This window comes from Schistocerca serialis, chromosome 2, assembly GCF_023864345.2.
Source record: "Schistocerca serialis cubense isolate TAMUIC-IGC-003099 chromosome 2, iqSchSeri2.2, whole genome shotgun sequence".
NCBI lineage: Eukaryota > Metazoa > Arthropoda > Insecta > Orthoptera > Acrididae > Schistocerca > Schistocerca serialis.
Window position 1 is genome coordinate 248,046,386 of NC_064639.1, and position 14,158 is coordinate 248,060,543.

Consider the following 14,158-nt stretch of genomic DNA (forward strand, 5'->3'; position numbering starts at 1 on the left):
ACGCTAAAGCACTTACCAGTAATAATAAAGACTTTTTAACCCGTAATTACATGCAGGTATTCCGTGTACACGCAGTTGGTCGGTGAGACCATGGAGAATATTTTCACATTAATCCAATATCTGACAACTGCTTTCAAAATGCTGTCTTCTCGGTGACCGTAACACGTATCGATTGGTGTGATGTACCTAGTATTTTAACAGAAGCACATTCGATTAACTTACACTAACAGTCCTAGGGTATCAAGGGCCAAACGTGTGCACTGGTGTCAGTTTGTTTGCTCCACTTAGGTCATTTCCTGCACGCATGTATGCAGTATTGGATTCATTTTGTGTTAGAACATCAAGGGGGGGGGGGGGGGGGGGGGCGCCCGCATTGCCACGCGCGCCGTCTCCGCCAGTCAGCTACTCGTTCGTTTCTTTCATAAGTCGACACGACTGAATCGAGTTATCGAGCAGTTGTACTTTCCTATGTAGCATGACAATGAAGGAGGATCGACTTAAGGGGACCACACCCTGCCTACCTCATCCATGTTAATTTAGGCAAGTATTTGACCCATTTCTGAAAAAAAAAACTATTTGATACAGGACCTTAATATTTTTACTATATGTTACATGATGCTAATAGAGTCAACTGTACTAAAATCTACTTTATCCATTTTATAGTTTTTAAGAAATACCCCAATGTACTGCCAGAGGTGGCTTTTTATGTTATTCAGAGTCTGAAAATTTCATTCATTTTTCTATGATAGTTTCTGATATAATGGGGCACATGTACTGAAAATTTTAGTTTGTGGGAAATTGACTTTAAAGAAAAATCTTCTGATATTTGTTACTTACAGTTAATTAATAGTGTCTTGCTGCATATTATGACCCTTCTTTGACCTCTAGCAGGTCTTCCAGCTTCTTTTTCACCTTCCTGGATGTTTGTCTTGCTTTCTTGGCCATTTTAGATGCAGACCTGTCTGCATCGGCTGTCCTCATTTTATCTCAATGTTGCAGCCCAGTGATCATATTTTCACCAGGATTATTTCCCAGCTTTTTCAGTACCCAACATCTTCCAGTATTAGCACAGTTGAATGTAATAACAGCATCATGAACTCATAGTTTCATTGTATGCATGCCTACAAATACAGTTTAAGGAAGACAGTTCCAAATTATGCTGTTGAAACATTAATTTGGGTTCTGTGTCTGCCCATGGAGACATTTCCTTAGAAGGTCAGGATGAGCCAAGTCTCTGAAAATAGGTTTAATTGCTGTAATAACAGCAGCAGGAAGAGAATGCTGGTGAGAATAAGATTCTCCAGTTGCCTGAGCCCCATTGTATTTGCACCACGAATTTTCTCTTGATGGACAATATCCATGACATGGCTTATCATCAGTAGAGGACTTTTGAAAGAATATGGCCCAAACATCTCTCTCATTGCCTCCAGATTTTCTTTATTTCTCCTAATTGCCTGCCCATAGTATACCTGGAAGTTTTCTATTTCAGTTTTAGTTAACTGACCCTGTCCGGTCAACAATTTTCCATCTTCTAATTTTTTTCCTTTTATATCAAGAGTTAGTTTTCTCAGCCTAGTTCCCAAACGTTTTTGAACGTGGCCTATACATTATATTTTGCTAATAATGGCATCTCCATATGGCTTAGAGTTCACCACATTGTTGTATGTCTTTCTGTCAGCATCGCCCAAATATTAGGTGTACCGTACGCCTCGTTTCTATGGAGCGATGAAATATTTGTTGTACTCCATGAACTTCCATACCACCACTTGTTCCTCTAAAATTACCCACATAGTTGTGTTATTTATGTTCATTGACTTTACAACATTTGCAATATTTAGACATTAACTCCACATCTAACACTTTGCCAGTGTCTACACTTGTGGCAGCCATTACGCCATTCAGAGAAGTATGTCCTCTTTTCTGCCAACTTCCATCAAGTGCAACTGCAATATCTGAACATCCATAATTTTTTTCCACAGCTTCCCTAGCAGCCAGTTTCATGCTTTCCTCACTGACCTCACATACAGCTTTCTCTAATACTGCAGTCAGTGTTTCAAATTTATTTGGTGGTTGATGTAAGTTCATCACTGAACAAAATGTTCTCCCTGCAGCCATGCCCTTGCCAATGGATCGCAAAGCATAAACTAATCTATTATTGATTTCATAAGGGCCACTTGCATCTGGTTTTGAAAAGCTCATAAATGAGATTACAGCTTTTCTCCCACTGGCACTCTCACAAATTTTCACACTTTGTGTGACTCACCCCACTGTCTACATTGTACAAATTTAGAAATTATATCTGATAATATTCTCAAATTTATAATAACGTTACTTCACCCCTTGTCACTTACAGTAAGTTCGTTGTAACTCTCTTGAAACGGTGAGAGCTTCTTTGATGATGCACTTGTTGAAGAATTACAATTAGAAACATAGTTGCCAGGTAACATAACCTCTTGTACAGAAAACTTTCTGAACTTGTTTCCTCTAAATTGTCGTTTCTTGAAAATGCATTTACGTTTCGTCATCTTCAATAAACACAACAAAACACTGGTAAACAAGCACTGCAAACGTAAATATAACAACTACTCGCAATCACACTGGAACAAAACTAACCGCGTGTTTGGAAGCGTGTGGTTTACAAACAGCAGATACAAAAGAATACCGACCGTTGCATTCCAAGGATAGCCAACACACTCGGGAGTAAAAAAAAATCCGTAACGTGCAGTGTAGGGAATATAAAGATCTAAAATATATGCAGAAAAGTGGGTGACAAAAAAGTGGGCTTGGCACATAAACACACGTGGTAGGAAAATGCTCGAAAAAAAAATTGTTCAGCAAAATTCTTTTCAGAGTACTTAAATAAAACCTTAATCTATCGAAATATGATGAAAACCGAAAATCGATTTTTTTCGACCTGAACCACGGTGTTAATGGCTTAGCTCTTTTGAACACTCACCTTGACATTGATTGTCCTATTGACGATGTAACTAACCAATTTGCCAGGAAGAATAGGCGCACAGAATTCATCATTTAAGGAAGAGAACCAAAATTATAAGTTTTTATATCATAAGATGGCATTATCTTGTATATGTGTATAATCAGTTTAAATAAGACTTCCTTAAACTTTGCATGTGACTTGATTGTTTTTTATTACGGTAAAAGTAGAGGTAGTTCAAGATACCTTTAGCGCCCCCTCCTTGAGATTTTTCTGTATTAGTCACTGGTCAGAACAGACGTCTTCTTGCTTGGTACCTAATTTTACTATCTTGTAACTACTGGAATTGCATCACGGCAGGAAAGGAGAGGATTAGATGCCGCTATTATTTTCAACACAAAAAAGACATAATAATTGAGAAGAAGAGATTTCTTGAGGCAGCCTTGTTTTGCGCTTCTGCAAGACCATCTCCAGCAAAGGGAAATGTCAAAAACTTTGCCAAGAAAAGACAGCTGAGAGGACAGGAGAGCTTTGTGGTATGAGAAGCCCTGAAGTGGAATCAACTGCGAGCTCATGAGGACGGTATGTGGGCTGCAAAAGTAAAAACAGAAAAAACTGTAAGAGATACATTTACCTTACACATTCCGGTACTGTGTATCAAGACTATCGACAAAGTAACTCACTGAATATGTGCGTTACTTTGATAGGAGCTCATTTTTATGTACCTCCATTATGTGTAAATTCTTTTCATCAAAATATAAAATTTATGTTTTAAATAGATACATAAAAGTGATTGGTAATAATACTACTTCATTTACTAACACTTCCCTTAATAATGTACCTAAAAATGCAAACTGAAAGCTATGGAAATTGCGACGTCTATGAGACCATCTTTTTGTACTGACGTAGAGATTCCAAATGCGTGCACCCACTAGGTTAATGACATATGATCAGGAAAACTCATACGATAAATAAAGACTGGCTTTCAGAGTCTGGTGTATCAGTATATGTATGCAATACTGGTATGTCAAAGCACCCATACGACCTCAATTACATGAAGTCAGTGCTCAGTTCACCACTCATCTAACAGCGAAATCTTTCTCGTTAAAGGGACAGGTTTCAAGCGTATTGAAGACAGAAGGCACAAATAAGCGAAACGCGTCTGGTGAAAAAAATCACGCATTTTTCTAGTTGCAATGATGGATCAAAAATACCCTCATGAATTATAAAGCAACTACGGACACTACAGCCACACACATGAAGAATTTAGAAGGCCCAGAGCCAACAAAAATCCGTGTGGCATATGTGTTCTATGCATCCGTTACTACTGTAGTCTTGTCAGAAAGTACTAACTTGTTGAATTACTGGTTGTACTGGCGTAACATGTTAACACGATCATTTTCAGATTGCCTAGCTGTAGCTTAGAAGTAGTGCTTATGGATATGCTTCCGCTGTTGAACAATAACTCCTGTATCACGCAGTGGCAGCACGCTAAGAGACCTCCCCCCCCCCGCAAGTGGTGTACTGTGCATGGGGCCAGTGGGGCGGATGCCATGGTGGGCACAAAATTTTTAGAAAAAAGGTGCACAGAAATATTGTAAGATACAGTTTTACCATAAAATTAAATATGATATTTAAGGGCTTGCATATAGTCCACGTCATAGTTAATGCTTTTTCAACAATTCTTATGTCACATGTTTGGCCTTGGACAAGATGGGTCGAGGGATCTACAAAGGGTTATGGCCAGCTTTTGCTCGAGGTGCATGCGCAAAACAAGTGCTCTCGCTTGGTTCAGAACTCCATTGTTGTGTTTCCATGTGGAAATAAAGGTTTTCTTAGTAGGACTGAGAAGACATCAGAAAAAGCAGCCCTTAGATAAACCGCGGAATACGTTTATAATATTTCTGTCTTATAGAAAGTAGCATAAGAAAGTTTATTTATTGGTAAATAGAGTATTCAAAATGCAGAAAATAGCAACAAGAATAATAGCCAACCGTAAGCGGAGAGAATCATGTCGGTTAGCATTCAAAGCACTAAAATACAAACACTACCAAGCATTTGCCTTTATGAACTCTTCCACTGGACAAAATTCAAATATGTATCCGATACTCAAGATACCAAGACCCAGCATAAACACAACGCTAGGAAGCGGAACTTATTCTACGAGCCCAGACATAACACCACTAAATTCAAAACAAAGCCATCCTATGCAGGTCTAAAAACCATTGAAAAACTCCCTTCATACTTTAGAGAGATAAACAATACTTTTAAAAAATCTCTTAAAAATTTTTGGTAGAATACTGAGACTATTTTATAAATATCCGATGTATAGCAGAATAACCCAAAATTGGTATAGTAATAGTAAACTGACTAGCCACGATCACAGTATACTGGACTGCTGGAAGCGAAAACTGGACTCACCTGATCCTTGGCGTATTCAGTTCTGGAAATTAAACCATTATTGTTTACTGTACTATATTATTGTTTTTCGTCACTTCGTTGCCGTTCTCGTATTTACTTTTTATTGATTGCCAATGAGTAGATTTTGGTTCAGTTTTTCGTCTATGGTTATGTATAGATGTTTACTTAATAGTGAACTTTGAGTCTGCAGGAAATTGCTGAAACGTTCACTGGCGTGGGAATGAAAGAAATAATATATGACTGGATGAAAAGTAATTCCGAAGATTAATTCAGTGCGATATACAGTATCTGCAAGGATTATTTGTATTCTGAAAGTATGTAATTAAAGAAATTCAAAAAAATTAATGCCTGACAACAAAATTTTTATCGCGAAAAACGACGTCCGACAATTGACAGTATATGCATAGCGCTTCTAGACGTTTTGGTAGATGCTTAAAACGCAAGTGAGTGAGGGAATTGAAGAAATTGTATCTTACACACTTTTCGTCCACTTCAGCAGACGTGTGGTGATGGGTGCAAACCACCAGGAAGAGAGAGGCAGATCTCCAATAAATTTGAATAAAAAGTAATGTTCATTTGTTGAAACATACATTGATAATGTAGCTCCAGTCATTAATCTTTTGAAACCAACCTAAAATACATATTTAATGCCAGGAGTACGAAGAATTAGTATTCAAATAAATACATAAATTCTGAAAATACTTCATTTTGAAAATATACTTTTTATTCACCTATCCCTGAAATAAATTACGTTGTTTGTCTCTAAATAAATTGGCAACTTTAGTCATGGTTCATGAATTACCTAAAGTGTATAAGTGAACTTACTCAAACCCGGAAAGTGAGTGAAAACATTCGTTTAGCTGACGTGGCCTCTTGAGACTAATTTCATTCGACAGAGAAAAGCGACTGAACGAAAATACAATCGACTGACCACCGTTAATTTTGTTTACAATCTTCCCTGTTGGGAAATACTGAGTTCCCTGGCCTGGAAGCCAATGATCATCCCTTTTTTGCAGTTTGCATGAATCATTTGCTTCACTACGGCAACAGTTGACGAATGCGTAGAGACAGTCTGTCAGTCTTTTCACTTTATTACACTACTGGTAATTAAAATTGCTACATCAAGAAGAAATGCAGATGATAAACGGGTATTCATTGGACAAATATATTATACTAGAACTGACATGTGATTACATTTTCACGCGATTTGGGTGCAAAGATCCTGAGAAATCAGTACCCAGAACAACCACCTCTGGCCGTAATAACGGCCTTGATACGCCTGGGCATTGAGTCAAACAGAGCTTGGATGGCGTGTACAGGTACAGCTGCCCATGCAGCTTCAACAAGATACCACAGTTCATCAACAGTAGTGACTGGCGTATTGTAACGAGCCAGTTGATCGGCCACCGTTGACCAGACGTTTTCAATTGGTGAGAGATCTGGAGAATGTGCTGGCCAGGGCAGCAGTCGAACATTTTCTGTTTGCAGAAAGGCCCGTACAGGGCCTGCAACTTGCGATCGTGCATTATCCTGCTGAAATGTAGGGTTTCGCAGGGATCGAATGAAGGGTAGAGCCACGGGTCGTAACAGATCTGAAATGTAACGTCCACTGTTCAAAGTGCCGTCAATGCGAACAAGAGGTGACCGAGACGTGTAACCAATGCCACCCCATACCATAACGCCGGGTGATACGCCAGTATGGCGATGACGAATACACGCTTCCAATGTGCGTTCATCGCGATGTCGCCAAACACGGATGCGACCATCACGATGCTGTAAACAGAACCTGGATTCGTCCGAAAAAATGACGTTTTGCCATTCGTGCACCCAGATTCGTCGTTGAGTACACCATCGCAGGCGCTCCAGTCTGTGATGCAGCGTCAAGGGTAACCACAGCCATGGTCTCCGAGATGATAGTCCATGCTGCTGCAAACGTTGTCGAACTATTCGTGCATATGGTTGTTGTCTTGCAAACGTCCCCATCTGTTGACTCAGGGATCGAGACGTGGCTACACGATCCGTTACAGCTATGCGGATAAGATGCCTTTCATCTCGACTGCTAGTGATACGAGGCCGTTGGGATCCAGCACGGCGTTCTGTATTACCCTCCTGAACCCACCGATTCCATATTCTGCTAACAGTCATTGGATCTCGACCAAAGCGAGCAGCAATGTCGCGATACGATAAACTGCAATCGCAATAGGCTCCAATCGGACCTTTATCAAAGTCGGAAACGTCATGGTACGCATTTCTCCTCCTTACACGAGGCATCACAACATCGTTTCACTAGGCAACGCTGGTCAACTGCTGTTTGTGTATGAGAAATCGGTTGGAAACTTTCCTTACGTCCGCATGTTGTGGTTGTCGCCACCTGCGCCAACCTTGTGTGAATGCTCTGAAAAGCTAATCATTTGCATATCACAGCATCTTCTTCCTGTCGGTTAAATTTCGCGTCTGTAGCACGTCATCTTCGTGGTGTAGCAATTTTAATGGCCAGTAGTGTAGTTCACGTCAAATAACACACGTCATGAAATACGAACTGTAGGCGCCACATCTAAGATGCTGTCTTCAAAGTGTCGCTCTACTATTTAAATCCGATGACTGAATAATGGTCTAAACTTTTCCAGACCCTACTCCGAACAGCACCAGCTCACTGTGTTTTTCACTGTGTTTGTTTGGCGAGGCTATGGTAATTCCGTTATGTAAACAGTAAGATGGTCTCTGTTATACTTAGCACACTATATCACTCGTGCGTGGTGCAGTGACTGATGGGGTCAAGCGCGGACGATCCAAGGTCGGTGGCTCATTACGATAACAGCTGGCCACTCGCGAGCCATTCATAGTTAGTGGCCGGCAGCATTGGAACAGCTTCTCTGCAACCGCTACTGTGCAGTCTACGACGCAACGCGTTTAACTGATATTCGGGCCTCTTCGCACAACCATGACTGTAAGTAAACACCGCTTTGCAAACATTATGACAGCGCTATGGTAGACAAACAGTGAAACAGGTTTGCTACTTCCTATATTTACTCAGTACAACATGATTGCCGTAATTTTTGTTTTTGTGCCAATGAATGTTTTGTTAACAGATCCCCCTCCTTTCAGAGAGTCAGTTAAGAACGTTCCTGGAAGCTTCTATGCGTGATTATCTGGTGATATCGTTTTTCTGTTAGACCTTAAGCCAATAAATGATAATGGTACATGGTAAGAAAATTTAGGAACAGAACACCTTCATCTCTGTATTTTCTTCGGTGCAGGATGCACGTGCAACGAGTGAAAAATATACTTAGGTGTTGCCTGTTGAGGCCTGTTGTGGAACAAATTGATCTGACAACGCGAACATAGAGTAGAGCTTTTACGCACTCCCCTCGTAAAGTTTCTTATATGAAGTACAAATATTGCAAAATCACAAATGGCATCCTATTTCTGGAGCATATAAAGTTTCGGTTAATGAACCAAAACTATGTAGCGATGCTGATATTTTGGATTTAGGAGGATGTCTGCGAACTGATTTTGGAACAGCGTAAATATGTAGGAAAATCTGAACACTTTTAAGGAGCTAAAAACTGAAGTATATTATGTCATAAAATCGTCGTCATAAACGTCACGGCTCTCTTTCCGCTCTGCGGGAAGTAATCCTACTCGTGATAAATAACTTAAATACTTTTAACTAAGATGCAAATGGGAATCATAATCAGCTTTCAGTTAGACTGTAGGCATATTCCACGTTTTCCGTTATTGATGCTTTTTCCTGTAGTGTTTTCTTCATGCCTCGTTGTTTGAAATTTCATGTTTTCGGGTCTATACAACATTAATTGCAATCAAAGTAGTAGATTGGTGCGATGTATTATGTTTAAGCATATTCTGTTTTCCTGTAGTTTACAGTAGTTCGTGTTTCGGATCGTTATTCTGTAGTAAGTTAAGACTGTTTTGTGAAACTTTTACTTTACCCTCGGATAGTCGCGGCACATCTTTTTCTATAGTGCATACAATGAGATATTGAATTATGATCACACTTGTAGATTCCCCAACAAGAACTGAAACACTTCCCAGAATTAGGTTTGGAGCTGAAGATACTGAATTCCTTTTGTTGTTAATTTTCTTTTCGCCACTACCTCGCTAACCTATTACAGTAACCTGTATGCAATATCTAATTTGTATTTTTGCAAGACGTGAGTGTTTCTGTGGTCAAGCTCAAACGCTGAAATCCGCAGCTGTTGGAATACTTTTCTGTCACTGTGTAATACTATAGATTTATACAGACATACTATGAATGTTGAAGAGGTCATCTATAGGCTAATGTGGGAAATAGCTTGAATATCGTTATTTGAATGACTTCACTTTGGGGAACGATAAGTATTGTGGGATTATTCGTATTCATTCGTCTGATTATGTAAATGTTAACTAGTTTCCCACAACATCACGCATCAAGCACAGTGAGTGTAAGTACTAGAGTAATATAATCTTTTTTCCTGGTCTCTTAACTTTTCAAAATCAACAGTGTTCCCACCCCAGTTTCATGCGATGTAGTATAGCTTCGCGGCTCTGGATAGAAGATGTGTTGTGGGAGACTTCAAATATCAGTTCGGCCATTCTCTACGTAAAAAAGATGGCCAGTACTTCCTTCGCCTCCAACGTCATTCGACTACTTCAAAATGTAGAACCCTAATCAGTGTTATGGTAGTGATGGGGGCCATCTGTGATAGAGGATATGCCGAATGTCTCGAGTAATACGTGAAACCTGTACGTGAGTGCTGTGTATTTTTACCACAGTAGTTCTTTGTTTACAACAGCAGTAATTACATCGCTTCTCACCCGCCAGAAGCGGGAAAGGGGAAAATTGTTTTCACGTTTGTTCCTGCCTACTTAAACAGTTCCTCTCCGGACGTGCATTCTTACTCAGATCGTTTATTTCCGCGCGCCCTTTAAACGTTGTAGGAATTTGTAGTAAAATTTAAAACACTGAACAAATGATTTGGCAGGTAACACCGGTAGCTCTGCAGCTCTTTGCTGGCGACGTAACTGGGAGCTGTATACAGTGAAATTGCGTCACTAGGCAACTGTTGAGAAATACAGGAAAACCTAATCAGCGGTTGGTGCAAAAACTGTCGGCTGATCCTTAACATAACCAAAGAACTGTGTTGTGCTTTTACGAGCGAGAAGGTATTACATCTTTTCCGAGTAATCAAAACCTTACGACTATTGCCAGACTGAGACTCCCTATATGAGTTCGTTTGAGCAAGTTTGCAGTTGATCTACTTGATCAACGAAATGTAGGCATCACAAAAGTACAAACGACTAAAAATATCTTTTCACCCTCTATGTTCAATAGACAACGAACTTGTCATTTTATCCTCCTGTGACATTTCAGGCCCACGTAGCGCAACGTTTGTGCTTGCGCTTTATTAAACATCGTCCAGCGAGTACTTACTGCGGACTGTTAGATGTTTAAAACAGAATGGAAACTTGTTGGGGATCAAGGAAATGCTTGGGACTAAGATCTCTATCTCCCGCGTCATTTCTGTCTAATACATCCGTCTTTTTTATGTTGTAACATTGAGACGGGTACCATTAAGTAGTTCAAGGTGTATGTAAACCACAACTTCAGTTACTGTTAAATGACAGATAATATGGTGGTTTACAAATACTTTAAAGTGCTAACCAACGTGGTAAACCGATCGAGAAATTGCATAATTTTAGTAAACAATTTCATTGCTTCAGATTAAGCAACGTGTACAATTTTCACTAAAGAACACTTTGAAATATGGAAGCCTAGAGCAGTTAACTAATGTAAAAATAAAGCTAGGTAATTAATAATGTCATTTGGGTTCGCAATAGTTTAATTTTACTATATTCTGTTTCTATCCCGTCGACTTGCGCTACAATGTCAATCTTAATGTACCAGCTTACAAAGGGAAGCTACGACGGTCGGATCACGGATTCACTTCACACTTTGTGCACTTTTAATAGCCCATTGGGACAACATAATGTGCAAGTAATAAGGCGTATTACTTAGGCGATTTCGCGAAAACTGCAACAGATGTTTTACACATCAGTGCGACGCGACGTTGAGCAGTAGATGGCGGTGGTCATGTGGTTAGCGTTCTAGCTTCGAAATCGATCATTCTCCAGATAAGACTCTCGCTCATCCTTTTTTTTTTCAGTTATAATTTTTTCAACACTAATCATGACGGTCGAAGTAGAAAGGATATAAAAAATAGATTGGCAATGGCAAGGAAAGCGTTCCTGAAGAAGAGAAATTTGTTAACATCGAGTATAGATTTAAGTGTGAGGAAGTCGTTTCTGAAAGTATTTGTATGGAGTGTAGCCATGTATGGAAGTGAAACATGGACGATAAATAGTTTGCACAAGAAGAGAATAGAAGCTTTCGAAATGTGGTGCTACAGAAGAATGCTGTAGATTAGATGGGTAGATCACATAACTAATGAGGAGGTATTGAATAGAATTGGGGACAAGAGAAACTTGTGTCACAACTTGACTAGAAGGAGGGATCAGTTGGTAGGACATGTTCTGAGGCATCCAGGGATCACCAGTTTAGTATTGGAGGGCAGCGTGGAGGGTAAAAATCATAGAGGGAGTCCAAGAGATGAATACACTAAGTGGATCAGAAGGATGTAGGTTGCAGTAGGTACTGGGAGAAGAAGCAGCTTGCACAGGATAGAGTAGCATGGTGAGCTGTGTCAAGCCAGTCTCTGGGCTGAAGACCACAACAACATCTGAAAGGCTCTTAACATCTCAGGTCATCAGTCCAACATCTGAAAGGTAATATCATGAAACGACACATGTATTCATATAAAATTTTATTATATTTCCAATTATATTTCGCTGTTTACTAATCTTTATTATCATAACATATATTATGCGACTTATATTTCTGTTGGCAATTTAAAAACTTTTCACGCGCCTTCATACGTATTCATATTTGACTGACGACAAACAAGAAATTGCTTCTCGTGAAGATGCCATTAAAATACTTTCAACCGTACGTTTTCGGTTTGTATTCGGTTTGTATCCAAATGGACGGAAAAAAATATCTAATGTCAAAGAGCTTGTTGTTTTCTTAGAAACTCTGATGATTGCTTGAGCATGAGGGAAAATTGCCTTCTTTCGATGCCGTTTAATTTGTTTTCCATGTATCTATGAAAAATATTATCCTACAACTTGTAATGTCGAAAGCACATCCGACGATTAATCGGATATTATCCTCATATTCTGGCATAATAATTTCTCTCATATATGTCTCGCGAAATGACCACAACGAGAAAATTAGAGCTAATATAGAGATGTACCTACAATCATTCTTACCAAAGCAATTCACGAATGGAACTGTGATGAGGAGGGGGGCGGAGGTGGCGCGAAATCAGTAAGTGGTACCAGAAGTAGCGTCCACCACACATCGTCAGGTGGCTTGTGGAGCACAGATGTAGTCAGTTTTTTACGATAGCTGAAGCCTCAGAATTGAAACGACCAGTATTTTATTTAAACGAACCGTAGTTTCATACACACTAAACTGTGATTAAATGTTGCAGAGTGATAGAGTTTTATCAAATAGTAGTGCCGGTCGATGTTTCATTGTTGTAAATGGAGTTCCATTTCGCGTTCATTTCTGCTCTGTGGCTATAAGAGAAGCACGTCGATTGTCATGTAGAAACGGTGAGGAAAAATATTAAAATTATGTGGAGACAAAGAAAGTCGAACTTTTGGCATTAACTAAGGAGTGCCAGCCCTCTTCTGTTTATTCAGTAGACAAAATTTTGCAGGAAAATGGTTCCCGTCCTACTTCTGTTATACCATCTACACCTAAATTTTATAGAACTGGTCTGGAATCTTACAATAATAAACTTTTCTGAGACAGAGAAGCTTATGTCCACAAATTAGCATTGTTTTATAAAGCATCTCTCGTGCGAAACTCAGCTTGCTCTTTTCTCATATGGTATACTGAGAACTATGGATGAAGGGCAACAAGCAGATTCCATATTTCTAAATTTCGGGAAAGCATTTGACACGGTGCCCCATTGCAGGCTGTTACCGAAGGTATGAGCATATGGAATAAGTTCACAGATATGTGAGGGGCTCGATGACTTCTTAAATAATAGAACCTAATCTGCTGCCCTCGACGGCGAGTGTTCATCAGAGAAAAGGGCATCATCAGGAATGCCCCAGGAAAGTACGATAGGACTGCTGGCATTCTTTATATGCGTAAGTTATTTGGCGGATAGGGAGGGTAGCAATCTGCGGTTGTTTGCTGATGATACCCTGGTGTATGGTAAGGTGTCGAAGCTGAATGACTGTTGGAAGATACAAGACGGCTTAGACAAAATTTCCAGTTGGTGTGATGAATGGCAGCTAGCCCTAAATGTGGAAAAATGTAAGTAAATGAGGCTGAGTAAGAAGATCAAACATGTAAGGTTCGGATACAGTATTATTAGTGTCCTCCTTTACACAGTCGCCGTTTAAATATCTGCGCGTAACGTTACAAAGCGATATGAGATGAAACGAGCATGTGAGAACTGCGGTAGGGAAGGTGAACGGTAGACTTCAGTTTATTGGGAGAATTTTAGGAAAGAGTGCTTCACCTGTAAAGGAGACCGCATATAGGACGCTGGTGCGACCTATTCTTGAGTACTGCTCGAGTGTTTGGAATCCACACCAGGTACGATTGAAGGAAGATATCGAAGCAGTTCAGAGGCGGGCTGATAGATTTGTTACAGTTAGGTTTGAACAACAGGCAAGTGTTGCTTCGGGAACTCAACTGGGAATCCCTGGAAGGTAGGCGACGTT

General features: G+C 39.8%; 1 protein-coding gene across 2 annotated transcripts in view; it reads left to right on the forward strand.

Moving 5' to 3' along the window:
- LOC126457005 (triokinase/FMN cyclase-like) overlaps positions 1-14,158 on the forward strand; it is a 165,880-nt gene that overhangs the window by 16,138 nt on the left and 135,584 nt on the right. Inside the window, exon 1 of one of the 2 annotated variants that reach the window (XM_050092972.1) lies at positions 8,160-8,303. The exons of the other annotated variant lie outside the window; for it this stretch is intronic. Coding sequence (XP_049948929.1) covers positions 8,298-8,303 — 6 coding nt within the window. The 5' untranslated portion in view covers positions 8,160-8,297. Of the gene's footprint in view, positions 1-8,159; positions 8,304-14,158 lie in introns of those variants that run through there. 2 annotated transcript variants of the gene reach the window in all.